We start from the raw sequence: 17,811 nt of genomic DNA, 5'->3' as shown, positions 1-17,811 counted from the left end.
AGGAAAAAAAAACAAAACCAGAAGAGCTGAATGTGGGAGCCAGATGGTTCCATGGCTTGGCAGACAGGACAGTGCATTTGCCACATGCAGCACCTGAATGGAGGAGGAGGAAATTTTGGATTTCCAAACAGATGGTGTTGAGGGACTCAGCAAAGCTGTTCACATTGGCAAGGAGTGGAAAACTGGGGAGGTTTGTTTTTTTTTTCCCCCCTCAGAGACCCATAAATTGCCGGTGGAGGACGAGCGCAGATCGACCCCTCGGTACTTCCTTTGCCCCCCTCCCCCAGGTATATGCAGGGAAGGGCTTTGGAAAATGTGGGAGTTTTCCAGTTTAACCTGGGAATTCATCTTCCCCTGTCCTTTCTCTGCTCTCCTCATCCTCTGAAATATTTGCTGGCAGGTCTCCACTGATAAGAGCCCAGGTGGGACCGTCCCACCCCGGGTCCCGGAGGGAGCCGAGAGTCACCTCGGAAATACCAGACACCGTCACTTTTTTCTAGACAGAGGAGGAAGGAAACTGCTTTTCTTTTAATTTTCATTCTCTCAGTGTCCCCTTCAAATAATTCCCAGAGGGAGGGGTGAAAGGAAGCCCCGAGAGCAGGCGGCGCGTTCGGAATGTCGGACTCGCCGCGCGTCTCCTTCCTGCGTCTCCTGCCCGTGGGGTCGGCATGTTCCTTCTGGATGCACCCTGCATGCTGCACCCAGGGCATGTGGACACAGCTGGCAGCCCCCTGCCACCCTCACACGGGGGGGTTTTAGGGATAGGGAGGCGTGAGAGCTGATCTAGGAGAGGGCAGGTCCAGCATGGTCCCCCTCTGGAAGGACAGCCTTGGGCATCCTTCCAACCACGGAGGGGAACGTTGCCGTGATGACACTTGTCCAGATCTTGTGTGAGTGTGATTCCTCAGAACATCACAGCCTTGCACACACCCCGAGTGGGTTCTGGGCAGCCTGTGTGTGGATTTCCCCGTTCCTGACTTGCTGTGTCTCCCCCAGACTCCGTTCCAGTCGTCGGGGTTGGACACGAGCAGGACGACCCGGCACCATGGGCTGGTGGACAGAGTGTACCGGGACAGGAACCGCCTGGGCTCCCCCCACCGCCGGCCCCTCTCCGTGGATAAACATGGAAGACAGATATCCTTTGGGGCAGGACTCCCAATGACATCACTGCTTCCAGTCCCACAGTTCCCTCCTTCCTCCTTCACCTCCTCACCTGGGCCAGTCGTTCCCGTCCCTGTCGGTGTCACCTCTTCTCCTGAGCTGTGGCCTGGGCTAGAAGTACCTAAAGGGAGCGTTTCCCTTCCCCTGTTTCCTCAGCTCTGAGTGGGGATGATCCTGCACACGGGGCTGGGGGGGATTGGGATCCTTTGCTGGGTTGGTGACAGCCAACAAGGGCTTCCCTGGGGGCAAATCCTGCCCAATTCTGCAGCCTCCTATGATGGGGTCACTGCCATCGTCTCCCTGGACCTGTGCCAAGCTTTTGGCAGTGTCCCACGTGATATCCTTGCCTCCAAACTGGAGAGTCATGGATGTGATGGATGGCCCTGTCAGTGGGTAAGGAATTCCCTGGATGGCCACGCTCCCAGAGCTGCAGTCGGTGGCTCAGTGGGACCAGCAGTGGGTGGTTCCCTTGGGGTTTTGGGGTGTTCCACGTCTTTGTTGGTGACATGGGCAGGGGCATCGAGGGCACCCTCCACAAATTCACCAGCTTTGTGGCCCCCAACATGAGAAGGACACAGATCATCTGTTTCCAACCCAAACCATTCCCTGATTCTCTGAAAAGTCCTGTCCGTCTCAGGGAAGCAGAATTCCCCTTTGGATCCGAGTAAATCCAGCCCGGGATAATCTTTGCAGTTGGTTGTGCATTTGATTGCAGGTTGATTCATCCCCTTGGCATTTGCCCAGCGATGTTTCTTCTTGCCACGTGGGAACACCAATTAGCTGATTATTCCTGACGGCCTTAAAATGTGCCACCGTGGGGTTGGGTTGATGGGGCTGGAGGGGATGTGGGAATGGGGGAGTAGGGGGTGGTGGCTGCCCAGGGAGCAGTTGGATCTGCAGGAAAGGAGGACGATTCTCTTGCTGCTCAAACATCACAACAATCCACGTACTCCTTTGGTTGGAGTGTTTTTAAAGTTCCCCTCGGGGCATCTGCTCGCTTTTCTCCCTGGAGCTCGGTGCCTCCTGACGGGCTAATTGGAATTATTCCTAGGAAAAGATTTCCAGTGGGCCTCCTGCTTCAGTGAGGAAGTGCTGTTGTTCCCCTTAACTCTGGGATCACGTGGACAGCTGTCCCTATGGAACAGTGTACCTGTCCCCTCCGTCGGACACCAGCTGGAGAAGGTTGGTGGCACCTCGGGCGCGTGTTCGGGCTGTTCCCTGACCCTGCAGCACCTCCACACCTTCACCATTCCCCCCAGCACGAGCTGGGGTGCCTTTCTCAACCCAGAAATGGGGTTTTCCTTTGCTTATGCTCCTTGTGGATGACCCTCTTTGAAATTAAGGTGTGTCAGCTTTTCCAAGGTCAGCCTCGATATTCCAAGGCACAGCCCGGAGTTGTTGAGTTGTGACTTGTTGCCCTGCATTCACAGCTGAGGGCTGGTTCATCACCAGAGGTGTGATGCCCATGGACATTCCCATCTCCACAGTGTCCCTGCATCCCAAACCTCTCATTTTCCCTCCCTGCCAAACAGGGACAGTTGTTTTTCAAACTGTAACCAAAGTATTTATAAACAGCTTTTGGCTCAGAAAGGGCATTATTTGATCCTGCATGACCTTAACAAAGCTGAGAAAATTCTTTTCTGATGAGGGCAATCAAATTATCCTGTATCCCTCTCAATCCCATTATTGAAACAATGGCTCTTCAAACTTCAAATTTGTCCTGCAAATTGATTGTTTCACAAGGAAATTGTCCCTGGGATGTGCCATATGTAGATTTTTGGTTTTTAATGCAGAGTGTTCAGGTTTTACTGAGCTGGTTGCCTTGATCTGAGAGATTTAAATTCTTTTATTTAGAGCAGCTGGCAATAAAAATATCGTGGGTTTTGCCTTTTTTTTGGTTTTGTTTTCAGGACAAATTCCGATTCTGCCTTGCACCAGAGCACCATGACTCCAGCTCAGCAGGAATCCTTCTCTGGAGGGTCCCAGGACATGCAGCAGAAAAGAGGTAAACAGGGAAAAATGGATACAGGTATTTCTGCCATCCAGAGCATTCCCATGATCTCCCAGGGGGGATTGGGAAACACGGATCTGCTGCTGCTCCCTGGATCCATGACACTGGAATTGGAGTGAGGGATCATAATGACCTTTGTGGGGGCTGAAATCCAGAGAAAAATGGTACAAAACTAAGTGAGAACATTCCCCTGAGCCCCAAATGGTGTTATTCTGACCCTTCTCCCTGGGCTGGTGAGTGCTCCCAGTGCCACCAAAGGTTTGGAGTCCCTTCCAGAGCCAGCACAGGGATCCCAGCAGTTCACTCAGGGATACAACACCGGGAGGGAGCGAGGCTTCCCCAGGGAACATCCCCTGGGAGGCAGCACTTCCCAGCAGCACTGAGGACATTCCCAGCTCCAGGCTGGAGCACCACACTTCTGGTGCCCTCTGCTGGGCCCTGAGCCTGCTCCAGCTCGGGAGACACGGCAGCCCTTGAGCATCCCAAAGGTCTTTTCCAGCCTTAACAATTCCCTGGTTCTGTGGGAAGCTCTGGAGTCTCTGTGGGGAAGTTTAATCCTTCAACAAGGATGAACATGCAGCACAAACTGGCTGTGCTGTGGCTCTTCTGTGTGCTCCTGGAGCTGGAAAACATGGAAAAATGGTCCTGTTCAACAGTATTCCCTAAATATGGGTTTGTGGCTGTCGGTGTGAAACGTTCCTGTGGATTCATCTCTCCCTCTGGGCTCCTTCTGGTGGTTCTTTGTCACCTTGCAGTTGTTTGTTTGAACCAAGAAATGGCCTTGGAATGTGGAGAAGCAGCAGCTTTATCGTGTTTCTCTCTCCCAGGGGGGATGGATTGGATTGTTCCCCCCTGGAATTGTCCTCTTGGCTGCCCATGAGGTGTCCCAGGTGGAATCACTCGTGCAGAATGCAAAAACCAGGCCCCAAACACTCCCTTCCATTTAAATCCAAGTGGAATCCATTTAGATCCATTTAGATCTTTAGCCTTAGCAGACTAAACTGGAGACCAGAAGTCTTGTAAAGTATTATTTTAAAGCTGATAATGTCTCACTGATTAATTAGTTAATTAAACACAATTTTAGTCTCTTCTGCTTCCTGGTGTCTTTGTTTTTTTAATGAGTTTCAAACTCGCTGATAATTCTTCAGCATTTTTCAAATGGTTACATTTCCAGTCTGAAAATGTCTTCCCGAGAAGCTTCATGTTATTGATTATTAATTCTATGATTTTTTTTGTTGTTGTTGTTGTTGTCCTGTTTTAGTTTTGTTGCTGACTGTCCCTGGAATGGAGGAAGGCACCTCAGATGCAGACAAAACCCTCTCCAAGCAAGGCTGGGACACTAAAAAGGTGGGAATTGCACCCTTTGAAATGTAGAAATGTTATTTTCTAAACATATTGAGGTAAATGAATGCTTGAAATGTTGTCACCACTTGAAGAGATTTGAGATTAAATGTTGTGTTTAGAAACAAATCATAAGCAATGGACCAGAAAGGCATTTTTAGGTATTTATGTGTGATTGATTTCATCAGGAGAAAATCTTGAAATTTAAGATTTGTTGGGACAATAAAGCAAAAAAAAGGTGATAAATATCTTCTAAGAGCTTCACAGAGCTCTTGTGTAGAACAGCTCTCCTCTAGAAATGTATCAAATTAAACCTTTTGAATTGAAATATATCCTGAACATTCACTTCCAGCAGTATCTTTGCCTTTAAAACTCTTCCTTCTGTGCCTTTAAAAACTCTTTTCCTTCTGTGCCTTTAAAACTCTCTTCCTTCTGTGCCTTTAAAACTCTCTTCCTTCTGTGCCTTTAAAAACTCTCTTCCTTCTCTTTTAGACTGGGTCATCCAGACCTAAATCATGTGAAGTTCCAGGAATCAAGTAAGTCCTGAGCAATTTTTTTTTTCTTCTTTTTTGAAGAGCACTGAGATCTTCCTAAGAAAAAAATATTATATATTGAATAGTGTATATAGAATAGTGTATATTGAATAGTGTATATTGAATATTATATTGAATATTTTATATTGAATAGTGTGTATTGAATATTTTATATTGAATATTTTATATTGAGTATTTTATATTGAATATTTTATATTGAATATTGTATATTGAATAGTGTATATTGAATATTTTATATTGAATAGTGTATATTGAATATTTTATATTGAATATTTTATATTGAGTATTTTATATTGAATATTTTATATTGAATAGTGTATATTGAATAGTGTATATTGAATAGTGAATAGTGTATATTGAATATTATATATTGAATATTGTATATTAAATATTTTATATTGAATATTGTATATTGAATGTTTTATGTTGAATATTTTATATTGAATATTTTGTATTGAATAGTGTATATTGAATATTTTATATTAAGTATTTTATGTTGAATATTTTATATTGAATATTTTATATTGAATAGTGTATATTGAATATTTTATATTGAATATTGTATACTGAATATCCTTTTGCCTTGGGGTTCCCTGGGAAGCCCTTCCCTGCTCCAGCCCTGCTCTGGATGTGGGACGAGACCCTTTGCGAGCTTTTCTGGCTGTTTGTCCTCCAACACCCAGCCTCACCTCTGGAATCTTCTCTGTAAAAACCCCCTTGGAAAGCTGGAATTTCAACTGAATGTGTCTTTTCTTCCTTTCCCCTCTCTCCCTGACCCAGCATCTTCCCCTCAGCCGACCAGGAGAACACTACAGCCCTGATTCCTGCCACGCACAACACGGGCGGGTCCCTGCCCGACCTGACCAACATCCACTTCCCCTCCCCGCTGCCCACGCCGCTGGATCCCGAGGAATCCACATTCCCAGCCCTCAGCAGCTCCAACAGCACGGGAAATCTTGCTGCCAACCTGACTCACCTGGGCATCAGCACTGCCAGTCAGGGTGAGGTCATCGCTCCCCCCGCCGGGGCTCTTGGCCGGGAGGTGGCACCTGAATTTTGGGGCTGAAACGAGGGAATTTTCATCCTAGGATATTCCTGTTTCTTCTGAGAGTTAATTGCACCTCACTGCTGATTGGCTTTTCTGTAGAAACAGGTTTTATATGTACAAAAAAAAACAAAGTGAGAGAGCTGTGTTTATTATAGGACGTTTCTCTCACGTTCTTGGTACCTAAATCTACCTTTTTGGGTTTCTTTTGAGGGTTTGTTTTCTTTTTGTTTGTGTGTGGGTGGTTTTTTTTGTGGTACTTTTTTTTCCTTTGTTTTATTTTTATTTGTTTTGTTAGGTTTGGGTTTTATTTTGTTTTGGGGTTTTGTTTGAGTTTTTTGGGGTTTTTTGGAGGGGGGGAGTTTTATCTATCTATCTATCTATCTATCTATCTATCTATCTATCTATCTATCTATTTATTTATTAATATCTAAAACAAGAGTTTGATATATTAATTTTAATATATAATACAAGAGTTCCTCTCTTGTATTTAATTGTACTGAACCCCAACAGCCCCTGTGTCATGGGAACATCCTCAGCAGCCCTTTCATTCCCCTCCCTTTAAAATGGCATTTTTTAAACGTTGAGGATTCTCTTGGGGAGAGAACATTGTTTGCTTCCTCTGAAGCCAAATCTTCTCCTTTGGGCAGGCAGGAATAATGTGGAGCCTTTCCAAGGTGTGCTAATTTTTTGTGAGCTTGAACTGCTTTGAGTTCTGAAAACATCCTGAATATTCAGGGCTTTGGGAAATAACTCCAAGTGAACCTGAGCTGTGTTTGTTGGGGTTTTTTAGGACTTTGACAAGATGGGTAATTTGATTTTTAAAACCCCACAAACAAACATTATTTGCCTTGTTGGCAATGTAGAATATTCACAGGGATGGTCATTTCAGGACTAGTTAACTTTATAGGCAATTTATTGATTATTATTTTTGAGATCATTTCACTGGTTTATGCTCCCAATAATTGTGAAGAGGGTTGAATTTTTTTATTGTCAGTGACAGTTGCAGTCTGTTGATTCCTAGAATAGAAATGAGGCATTGTATCCAAAAATACAAGTTGATTTCCTGTGCTGGGCAGGATTCCCTTTCCCACTTGACAATGCTCTCCTATGTTGGGAAAAGGAAATTATTGTAATCAGGTTAATGACTGAGCAGGTAAGTTTGAGAATGAAGCAAGAAGGGGGTTTAACCATTTGAGGGCAGAGTGGCTCAGGGGATTTCAGCATCCTTGAACAAGTTTTTTGGTCTCAAAAGTGGCTGTTCCAGGGATGGGCCGTCACTCCAGCAGAAATCAGGAATTAGACCAGAGTCACTAAATTTTTTGCTGTACCCACATTTAGCAAAGTTATATGGTGCAAAACCCAACTGGTAAGTCTGCAATTGCTCTGAAAAGACATAACAAATTCAAGATATTCCTGCTTCTCTCTGGAGCCCATCCCACAGCTCGGGCACCGCCGTGCTCAGCGTTCCGTACTTTTTCAACTGATTTGTCCAAACTTCCCTCGCTGCTCTTAAGCAGGAAACCTCAGTCAGGCCTTTTTGAACCCTGTGCCCTGCCCAGGCACATCCTGAGCAGCCCTGGCAGAAGGTGGGGCAGCAAACACTCGTGGTGTCCCCTCAGACCTGCCCCTTTGTGCCACCCCAGGGGGTTGGTTCGGCACCGGTTCACGGGCACGTTCCGGGAGGTGATGTTGGGGTTTGCAAACACAGCCTCACGTTTGGAGCCACTCTTGCCTGCTGGCTCCTTGGCAGCCCGGACTTCCTGGCTCCCTGGCATCGTACCTGGAAGCCTGGAACCTTTGCCAAGTGCCTGGGAGCTCTGAGGCTCTCCGTGAATCCCTCCTTTCTGGCGGCTCCGGGAGGAGCAGCTCGCTCGCCCCACTGTCCTGGGATCACTTCCCAGGGTGACTCGGTTGCTCTGGGCTGAGGCAGAAAATAGAGGAGGTTTCTAAACTTCCAGATTTTTGTCTTGATTTGAACAAAATTGGGATATTTCAGTTGTTTGTCCCTACCCCCTGCTAGGTCGTGGCTCTTGGGAGTGGGCTGGATATTTCCTGCGCTGTGCCATTCGAAATGGAGCTCTTCCTGCATAACCAGTTTTTCTTCTGCTTTTTCCATTAAAGAGGTGTTTGCTTTTATAATATCTCAAGTGCCCTCTGATTAGCGTGGCTCCATGATCTGTGGTGTCATTCCCAGAGCCTGAGCCTGTACAAACAGAGCAGAACCTGCTTTTCCCGGGCCCGGGGTGTGTGAGGACGATCCCTGCGGAGCCTGGAAGCGCCGAGGCCGCTCTGCCTCTTCCTCTTCCAAGTCATCTGTGCACGAACCTGGGCCTGGCTTCGGTCCAGGATAAACCACAGGGATCTTCCTCTCATCCTGACGCTCTCGAGCCCGAGCAAATTAATTACAAATCACCCAACGAGCTCCGGGCCCATCGGCCTGGACACGTCCAGCACTTTGTGTGGAGTGCGCTCAGGCTGTTTGCTGGTCACTCAGGCCATTTGTTGGTCACTCAGGCCATCACTGAGGTGATTACCTGTGGTACAATATCAGTAAAGGGTTGCTGTGTTCCTGTTCAAGCCAGTGTGCTCATTCCCAGCAGGAATGACGACGACGCCGGCCCCTTCCCAGCAGCACCGCCCGCCCACCGTGAGCCCCCTGTCCTTGGGCGCGGACTCCAGGCGACCACAGTCCCAGCAAATGTCCCCCACGCTCTCCCCTCTGTCACCCATCACTCAGGTAGGATCTCGTGGCAGGGTTGGAGTTGGTTTCCTCCCAGATCCGTTGTTTTGAGGCTCTGCACAGCCTCAAACTGACAGAGAGGGGGGTTAGGTGGGATAGCGGGAAAAAATTCCCCACTCTGAGGGTGGGGAGGCCCTGGCACAGGTTGGGCAGAGAAGCTGGGGCTGCTCCATCCCTGGAAGTGTTCAAGGCCAGGTTGGATGGGATTTGGAGCAACCTGGGCTGGTGGAAGGTGTCCCTGCCCACAGAACTCCATGATCTTTAAATCCCTTCCCGCCCAAACCATTCTGGGATTCTCTGAATTTCATGTCTCTTGTTCTGTAATTTCCTTCTTTAAAAGTGTTCCTTAATTCAGAGCCTCAAAAAGGGAGATTTTGCTTTCTCTTTTCTAGTACTGTGGTAAAAACCCCCTGTTGGGACAGGTATCAGTGACAGTGTTGTCCCAAAGTCAGCTGTGAAATTTGAAAGACATTTCCCCAGTTCATGAGAAAACCTCGATTAACTTTTTAAACCTGAGTGTGTCTCTGTGACTGCCCTCAGTGATTTCTGAGCTCAAGATTCAACTGGGCTTTTAAAGTGTCTGTTTATTGTACAGACTGTTTATTGTAGTCTGTTTATTGGGGGTGATACTGAGTCTTTTGAATTATAGACTTAGAGGATGGTTTGGGTTGGAAAAGACCTTAAAGCTCATCCAGTTTCACCCCCTGCCATGGGCAGGGACACCTCCCACTAGACCAGGTTTCTGAACTGTGAAAAGCAACGTTTTTAAAATGCAAAATGAGGCTGTTTTGGTTCTCTGAGTGTGAAGGGGAACCCCTCCAGCGTGGCTGATCCTCCTCCTCCTTTCCCAGGCCGTGGCTATGGATGCATTGTCCCTGGAGCAGCAGCTTCCCCCGTACCCCTTTTTCACCCAGACGAGTTCCCAGCAGCAGCAGCAGCCCCCAGTGGCCAGTTCCCTGCCCCAGAACCCCCCGATCCTGCCGAGCTCGGGGCTGCAGAGGGGCCCTCAGCTCCCCCCTCTCTCCGTCACGGTACCTTCCACCATCCCCCAGTCGCCTCCGGGGAGCCAGAGCCAGCCCTCCATGGGGATAGACATCAACTCGGTAAGTTTGGGAGCAGCTTGCCTTGGGAAAAGCTGGCAGGGAGCAGGGCAGGGGCAGGGATCAGCCTGGGCAGCTCAGATCATCCTGAGCCCGTGATGAGCATCATTTCAGGCAGGGTTTGAACGACACGTGGAGTGGAAATTCCTAGAGGAAAATGAGGGTTTGATGTGCTCTCAGAGTGGCCATTTGTCCCTTGCAATTCCAGGTTTGGATTAGAGCAGCTTAAATACATCAGCCTTTATTTTACACCTGGCTGGGCTGTTGCTGTGGGAGATTTTCAGGGTGTTCAAGGTACCCACAGAGCCCACAGAGCCTTGGGAAAAAAAACCTGCCAACAAGCATTTTCCAATCCAAAGAACGTTTGGGAAATGTTATTCCAAAAGTTATCAAGAACCAGATGTTTTCACAGAAACCCTTTGATTTTAAGGAATTTTAGGGCACCCCTTATTACCTTCCAGAATGGGATTTGTGGCTGCCCTCAGTGCCCAGAAGACATGGAGTGTGCCTGGGCATCCATTTATGGGCAGATCCCTTTTCTTGCTCATTTTCCCATGGGCTGTTGGGAAATGTTCTGTCTCAGCAGCTGAAAATCCCAAATGCAGGGAGGGAGGGATGTCCAGCTCCTCCTGCTCCTTCTGCCCCGTGTAGGATCCTGGTTGTCCCACCTGTGGTGTCCTGGCAGTGCTGCAGTGACAGGAGTTGGTTGGAGAAGGAGGAGAGATCATTGTTTATTGATCTGTCACTGGGTTGTGGGGTTTCCTTTGGGGGTGAAATTTTTGACAGTTTGTGCTGATAAATCCTTCTTGAGAGCAGCTGCTTCCCTTTCAGGACTGGAAGGGGAAGAGGGAAGGACAATCCAGCAGTGGAAAGGATTCCCACTCAAAATATGTCCCAGTGTTTTGGTTCTAATCCTCATGTAGTACCAGTACAGCCAGTTCTGATTTCATCCTTTGCTTTCTGTGTTGCTTTCCTCATCCTAAACCTCTTTATGACCTTAACTTTTAGGGTGCTGTGCTTATATCTTTTAAAGCAACCGAAATAATTCCCAAGCAAACAGATTTAAAGGTAGTTTAACCAAAAAGCTGAGCTGTCACAGCCCCACTGGCAACTTCTACCCAGCTTTTGTAAAGCAGAGTTGAAATTCCTTTGTAGTTTGGGTGGCTGCTTGCAGTCTGCAAGTGGCAGTGCAGAACAGAAGGATATTTTCTAGAGATTTACAGAATTTGGTGTCAAAACCACTGGAAGTGCAGTGTCTTCCCACACTGCAAAGCAGCTGATTAAATTTACTGGATTGCAGGTTTTCCTCAATCATCTTTAATTTGTGAGGAAGTAGAGTGAGGAGAGCTGTGCTGCTGTTGATGTTAATTAGTACAGCATTATTTAAATGCCCTTAATGTTATTAATTTGTTCAAATCTAGGGTTTTGATGATGGAGAGAAAAAGGTAAATCTTTGAAAACACGTCTCAGTGTAAAAGTCACTAATATAAAGCTGCAAAACACAGGGGGAATTCCCAACCAGTGTCCTGGGGTGCAGTGGAGTTTGGGGGGATCCCACCTTGCAGGGGGACACCCCAGGTGTGTCAAACAGGTTTGTCACCTGCCCCTCAATCTTCAGAACACCCCTGGGCTCTTCAGCTCGGGGCAGAGCAGGATCCCAGAGCAGGGTGAGCACACATGTGGGCATGGCAGTGGAACTGAAGAATAAATGACATTCTTTTTGAATTATTCCCAGCTTTCGAGACTTCTTTGCCCTAAATCCTTGGCTGACCTGATTTTTTTATGTTTGTTTTTTTTTTTTTAAATTGAGCATAACTGAGCCCAGGGGAGGAAATCTCCCCCAGTTGTGCTTGCCCACAGCTCAGACAGCCCCTGCCACGCTGTCCCCTGAGCTCCCTGCCTTTTTGGGGCGTTATCCACGGTAATCCTGCCTTCCTCCACAGCCCAGACTGCTGAAGAGGGTGGTTCCTCCCCGCTGGATTTGCCAGGAGTGTGTGATTTTTGCAGGCCTCCCTCAGTGCCACGCTGTTTAACTCTGTGTCCTTTGTAGGCCTCACTCCAGCAGTACCGCAGTAATGCTGGCTCCCCAGCCAACCAGTCTCCCACCTCTCCTGTCTCCAATCAAGGCTTCTCTCCTGGCAGCTCCCCTCAAGTAAGGGACTCTGTGCTTCCACAGGCCTTGCTTTGTGTGTGTTTTAGCCCAGTCTCTCCATCACTGCCCCGTGGTTGTCTCGCTGTGACTCCGTGTGCTCCTCATGCATCTCCGACGCCTCATCCCGGCTGCACTTCCATTCAGGGCCAGAGGTTTTCAAATAGCTGCTGAATTGCCTTTTTCTTATGGGACAAAGCTGCTGCTTGAAGGACTGGTTTGTGGGGTTTCTTTGGGCTGTTCCATGGACAGAACCTCCAGGGAGAATCCTTTCAATTCCCAGGATCGTGGCGGGGAGCTGATGGGTAAGGTTGGGAGGGCAGAGGGGGACTCCAGTGCCTCCTGGGGCACTAAATCTCCCTGGTGTGGCCAAATCTGTTTGCAGCAGGACCTTCTTAATGTGGGAACACACCCTGTGAAGGAAAACACTGGAGAAAATGCTCCCCAAATAAGCAGCTGTCCCTTGTGGCTGGCAAGGAATGGGTTACCACTCTCTGCCTTGCCTGCCAGCTGGTTTTCCTTCCTCTGTGTGTATCTGCTCACAGATCCACGTGTCCCATATGGAAGTCATAGCCTGGGGGGGGTGTGTGATCCTCTGAAGGTGGATTTTTACCTGCCAGCAGCAAGAAGTTAAAAACAAGCAGGGTTTGGGAGTGCCTCAGTGTAAGAAAGTGCATTTTTCCATACTGGTGCTGCTGGAATAGCTGCCCTGCAGAATCCCACCTGCAGAAACAAGGTGCAGGGAGTTCTTCCAGAGCACCCCAGGAGTCTGAAAATACATTTTCTGTCCCATCATTTAACGTTGAAGGCTGTAAGGAGGATCCTTTCTGAGTCAGTGTTGCCCCTTCATGGTTCCAAAGCAGAAACTCCCTCTCTCCTGAGCCAGGCTCAGGTCACTGGTAAGCTCAGACCTAGAGCTGAGTGTCAGGACTGACTGGATTTCCTCAAGCCTGGCTTAATTGCTTCTTAGCCTCTCTCTTCTTCTGCTTCTGTGAGTTCTGCTTTGTCCTTGTGTGGCTCCAAACCCCACATTTAACCCTGGGGGTCTCCCATGGGGCAGAGCTGCTGCCACTGCTGCTGCAAACTCAGTTCTCACGTGGGCAGCACATCCAATTTGGATTTTTAGGTTGATTTTCTTTCCCCCTTGACATCTCCATAACTCTGTCTTGGTTTAGTCCCCAGACTTGTTGCCTCTGGTCGGTGCAAAGTGCAGCAAGTGGGGCACACACTGGGCTGTAATTTTTCCTACTGGGGCTGTTTTATCCTATAAAATCTTCCTTAGGTTTTGCTCTTTTCAAGTGAGACACCACAACTCTGAGAGCAAGGAAGGGGATTTATTGATACTCTAGTACTGGCCTCTTAAATACCCACAGAATCCTTTCTTTTTCCTAAATTAAAACCAAGATGGCTTTGCTGCCTCCAGCAATGACTGGTGATGGTCAGAAATATTTAAAGGTGGAGAGAAGCAATGGGGGAAGAGAAACCAGTTTGGAGGGAAGATTGGGGTTGGTTGTGGCAGCTCCCAGGTGCCAGGATCCTTTAACCTGCCCAGAGGGAAGGCAGAACCCTTCCAAGCAGGAGAATATTCCCGTTGTGGAAGAGCTGGTCTTCCTTCCTGTGAGTATCTCCTCACACATCCACGTGTCCTGTGTGGAAGTCACAGTTTGGGGATCCTCTGAAGGGGGATTTTTACCTGCCAGCAGCAGGAAATTAAACCCAAGCTGGGTTTGGGGGTGCCCCAGTGTAAGGGAACGAGTGTAAGGAGTGGGATGAAGTAGGTGCTGCTCCTTCTCCCAGGAATTTTGGGTTCCACCCTTCCAGTGTTATGAGGGGAATCCTTTAAACCCCGAACCCCGGGTTTTCCTTTGGATCACACCCGGTTCATTCACCTGAGCTTCTCCTTCATCTTCCCACCTCTCCAAATCCTTTGCTCCTGTGTTCCAGCAGTGTGTGTGTGTGTGTGTGTGTGTGTCCAGCCAGGGACTGGAAAGCTCTGCCTGCAGCCCCAGCTCTGTGTTTGCATGGCTTCCCATTCCTCCTCCTCCTCCTCTGCCCTCCCCTCACCCCCAGCATCCTGCTCCTGCTCCCAAACCCTCCTGCTCTAGTGCCTCTGACCTGGAGAACGTGGTAGGTATTTTTGGAGTGGCTCATTCCAGCCAGGGGGCTGGTTTTTCCTTGCAGTGCCCACGGCATTAACCCCGGGGGATCCCCTGCAGGCAGAACCCTCGGCCCAGCGTTCCCGCTGTTCTTCCCGGAGCTGTGGATAAGTTATTCCAAGGCTCTGAAGTGTTGAAACAATGACATTTCCAGCGGGTTTCCCTTGGGAATTTCAGTGCTTGCAGCTGTAGTATCTGAGCACACTTCACACGAGGAGCAAATCCAGTGTTTTGTTAGGAGTTACTGACCCGGACTTGCACAGACACGGCCTTGCTCTCCTGTTGATTGTTTTTCACCTTCCCCAGAGTTTTTTAGGATGGGAACGGTGCTTAGTGAAACACAGAGGTTTTAGGGTTTGCCCTGCACTTCTGGAAAGCTCCTGGGAAATGAAAGGACAGGGGTTTAAAGGGAAAAAAATACCTCGATCCTCTTTGGAGCTCTCGGATAGCAACTGGATTTCTGGTGCTGCTCTTGCTTCACGTCGAGCCGGTGACATCCCAAAATTCAGCTTTGTCCTTAGAAGTGATTATAACCCAGAGGTTGGATTTGATGATCTCAGAGGCCTTTTCCAACCTCATTGATCCCCTGACCCCACAGTGCTGGTGCTGTTCCTGCCACTCCATCGCAGAGTTCTGGTCCTGATCCACTCGCCTGAGCGAGCTCTGGGTTCTGACTCCGGGTTTTTCAGGAGTAACAGATGGAGCAGGTTGGATAAGATGGAATTGGGATAGTTGATCCAGGCATGACAGGGCAGCAAATAAGGGCTCAGTGGGTTAAAACCCCCAAATTTTTCTTGAAATAAATTGATTTAAGTAGTGCTTTGCTTTTTCTCTTATCAGCTCTAACGTGGCTCTTGTGGTTGTTTGATCTCTTCTGGTGTTTGATCCCTTCTGCTGTTTGATCCCTTTGGATGTTTGATCCCTTCAGGTGTTTGTTCCCATCCTGCTCAGGTTTTTAAGGAGGAAATTTGTAGCCTTCTGCTTTTAACATGTAAATAAAATAAATCAGCAGTTGAATTTCCACCTCAGGACTGAGACAATCTCTCCACGCAAATTATCTTTAATAGACATTCTCCTTGCCAATAGATGGATTTTTTTTTTCCAGCTGGAATGTCAGAGTTTGTAAATTTTAGAGAAGTGATCTCTGACTTCTTTTCTATCTGGCATTTTTTTGGGGGGACAGTATTCCATAGTATTAAATCACTGTCCTCACGTTCTCAGTCACCTTTCAAACAACTGATGAATTCTTGGACACTTTTAGAACAGTTTATGAATTTTTGGTCACCCTTAGAATAATTTATGAATTTTTGGTCACCCTTAGAATAATTTATGAATTTTTGGTCACCTTTAGAACAACTGATGAATTCTTAGACACTTTTAGAGCAATTTATGAATTCTTGGACACTTTTAGAACAATTTATGAATTCTTGATCACCCTTAGAATCATTGATGAATCCTTGGTCACCTTTAATTGATGAATTCTTGGTCACCTTTAATTGATGAATCCTTGGTCACCTTTAGAATAATTGATGAATTCTTGGTGACCTTTAGAACAATCAGTGAATTCTTGGTCACTTTTAATTGATGAATTTTGGTCACTTTTAGAACAATTGATGAATTTTGGTCACTTTTAGAACAATTGATGAATTCTTGGACACTTTTAGAACACTTGGTGAATTCTCGGTCACCCTTAAAATAATGTATGAATCCTTGGTCACCTTTAGAACAATTGATGAATCCTTGGTCACCTTTAATTGATGAATCCTTGGTCACTTTTAATTGATGAATTCTTGGTCACCTTTAGAACAACTGATAAGTGATGGACAATTATGCTAAACCCTTGTGGTGCTGGAGGGGACGGTGACTTTAGGAAGGCTGAGGAATTCCTCCTGGAATTCTTGCCCATCCCACGCTTCCCTGGGCTTCCTCCTCACCTCTCCTGCTCCTGTAAAATGACTTTAACCCACGCCTCTTGTCCTTGCAGCCCCAGCCCAGCCCCACCTGGGCTCTCTTCGATGCCCCAGTGTGACATTTCTCCCCCCAAATCCCCCAAAAACCCCAAGCCCCCGAGTTAACTCTGTGCCTCCCCGTGTGTGTGTGTCCATAACCCCCGAGTTCTCCGTGTTGTCCGTGCTCAGGGAGGAGCTGCTGGGGTTCCCTGCCTGTGCCAGGGCATTCCTGCTGCTCCCTGGATGTCCTGGAGCTCCGCTGGTGCCGGAGGAGCCGTGGGGGGTTTGCGCCATAAAGCCTCTTGTTTTGTTTTCAGCATTCTTCCATGCTGGGCAGTGTTTTTGGGGACTCCTATTATGAGCAGCAGATGACAGCTAGGCAGGCTAATGCCCTCTCCCACCAGGTGAGCAAATTCATCTCGGCCCCAGCGGCCTCTTCCACCTTCAAATTAAGATCAATTAATTCCTGATTATTCTGTGTCGCAGCACGTTCTGTCCACGTGGAGTTTTCCTTCTGTTCTTTTTGGTTTCTGACACTCAGGAGTTTCTTTTTTTTGTTTGTTTGGTTTCTCCCCCCCCCTTTTCCTCCCCCTCGCCCCTCGTAGCTGCAGGTGTTTGTAAAGTTGTTCCTCCAAACTTTGCATTGAAAAGGAATAAAAATCGATTAAAACAATTTAAATGGCCAAGATTTAAAAATAAAAATGATAAAAATCGACTTTTCAAAGGAAAAATAATGAGAGGAAATTTTTTTTTTAAAAAAATCCATTTTAAAAAAAGAAAAAGTGAAAAGAAATTTTAAAACTGTGAGAATTTTTAGAAAGGAAAAATAATGAAATTTTTTTTTAAAAAATACATTTTAAAAAAAGAAAAAGAGTGAAAAGAAATTTTGAAACTATGAGAATTTTTAGAAAGGAAAAATAATGAAATTTTTTTTAAAAAAATCCATTTTAAAAAAAGAAAAAGAGCGAAAAGAAATTTTGAAACAATGAGAATTTTTAGAAAGGAAAAATAATGAAATTTTTTTAAAAAAAATCTGTCCTAAGAAAAAGAGTGAAAAGAAATTTTGAAAACAATGAAAAGTTTTGAAAAGGGGAAATAATGAAAGGAAATTTTTTTTCAGAAAAAATCCATTTTAAAAAAGAAAAAGAGTGAAAAGAAATTTTGAAAACAATGAAAATTTTTAAAAAGGAAAAATAATTAAATCTGAAAGAGGAAAAAAGAACAGAAAGTAAATTTGAAAATAAATTTGAAAAGGGCCAAAAAAAAATTTTTTTTAAGTAGTGAAAATAATTTTTGAATAATTTTGAATCCTGAAAATTTATGAACATAATGCAAATATAAACATAATGCAAATATAAACATAATGAAAATATAAACATAATGCAAAATTAAAATAATGGAAAGCCCTGTTTGAAGCTGCCCATCTCTGGCCACAGCTGCAACTGGGAAAGGGTTCACTTGGAGGTGGGAACAAGATTAACTCCTGAATTTGCAAGTAACCCACTCCTGGGGCCCAAAAATTGCTCTTGGTTTGGCCAAGCAGGGCATGGATTGAGTAAACTCTGGAATAATGAACCTGGGCTGTGTTCCCAGAGGGAATGC

The 17,811-nt window shown here is 46.5% G+C and overlaps 1 protein-coding gene across 1 annotated transcript; it reads left to right on the top strand.

Annotated features, from left to right (window-relative positions):
• Nucleotides 1-615: 615 nt before the first annotated feature.
• LOC108642632 (CREB-regulated transcription coactivator 1-like) lies at nucleotides 616-16,752 on the top strand. Its single transcript, XM_029965643.1, has 11 exons — nucleotides 616-662; nucleotides 909-1,134; nucleotides 2,282-2,343; nucleotides 3,072-3,166; nucleotides 4,434-4,519; nucleotides 5,006-5,049; nucleotides 5,848-6,068; nucleotides 8,716-8,852; nucleotides 9,707-9,958; nucleotides 12,006-12,107; nucleotides 16,527-16,752. The coding sequence occupies exons 1-11, from the start codon at nucleotides 616-618 to the stop codon at nucleotides 16,677-16,679; spliced, it is 1,425 nt and encodes a 474-aa protein (XP_029821503.1). The 3' UTR covers nucleotides 16,680-16,752.
• The last annotated feature ends 1,059 nt before the right edge of the window (nucleotides 16,753-17,811 follow it).

The sequence above is a fragment of the Manacus vitellinus genome, unplaced genomic scaffold (genome assembly GCF_001715985.3).
Source record: "Manacus vitellinus isolate BGI_N305 unplaced genomic scaffold, ASM171598v3 ctg7180002429497_pilon, whole genome shotgun sequence".
NCBI classification, from domain to species: Eukaryota; Metazoa; Chordata; class Aves; order Passeriformes; family Pipridae; genus Manacus; species Manacus vitellinus.
The sequence above is the reverse complement of the archived record's forward strand: the minus strand, read 5'-3'. Positions and strand labels throughout refer to the sequence as shown.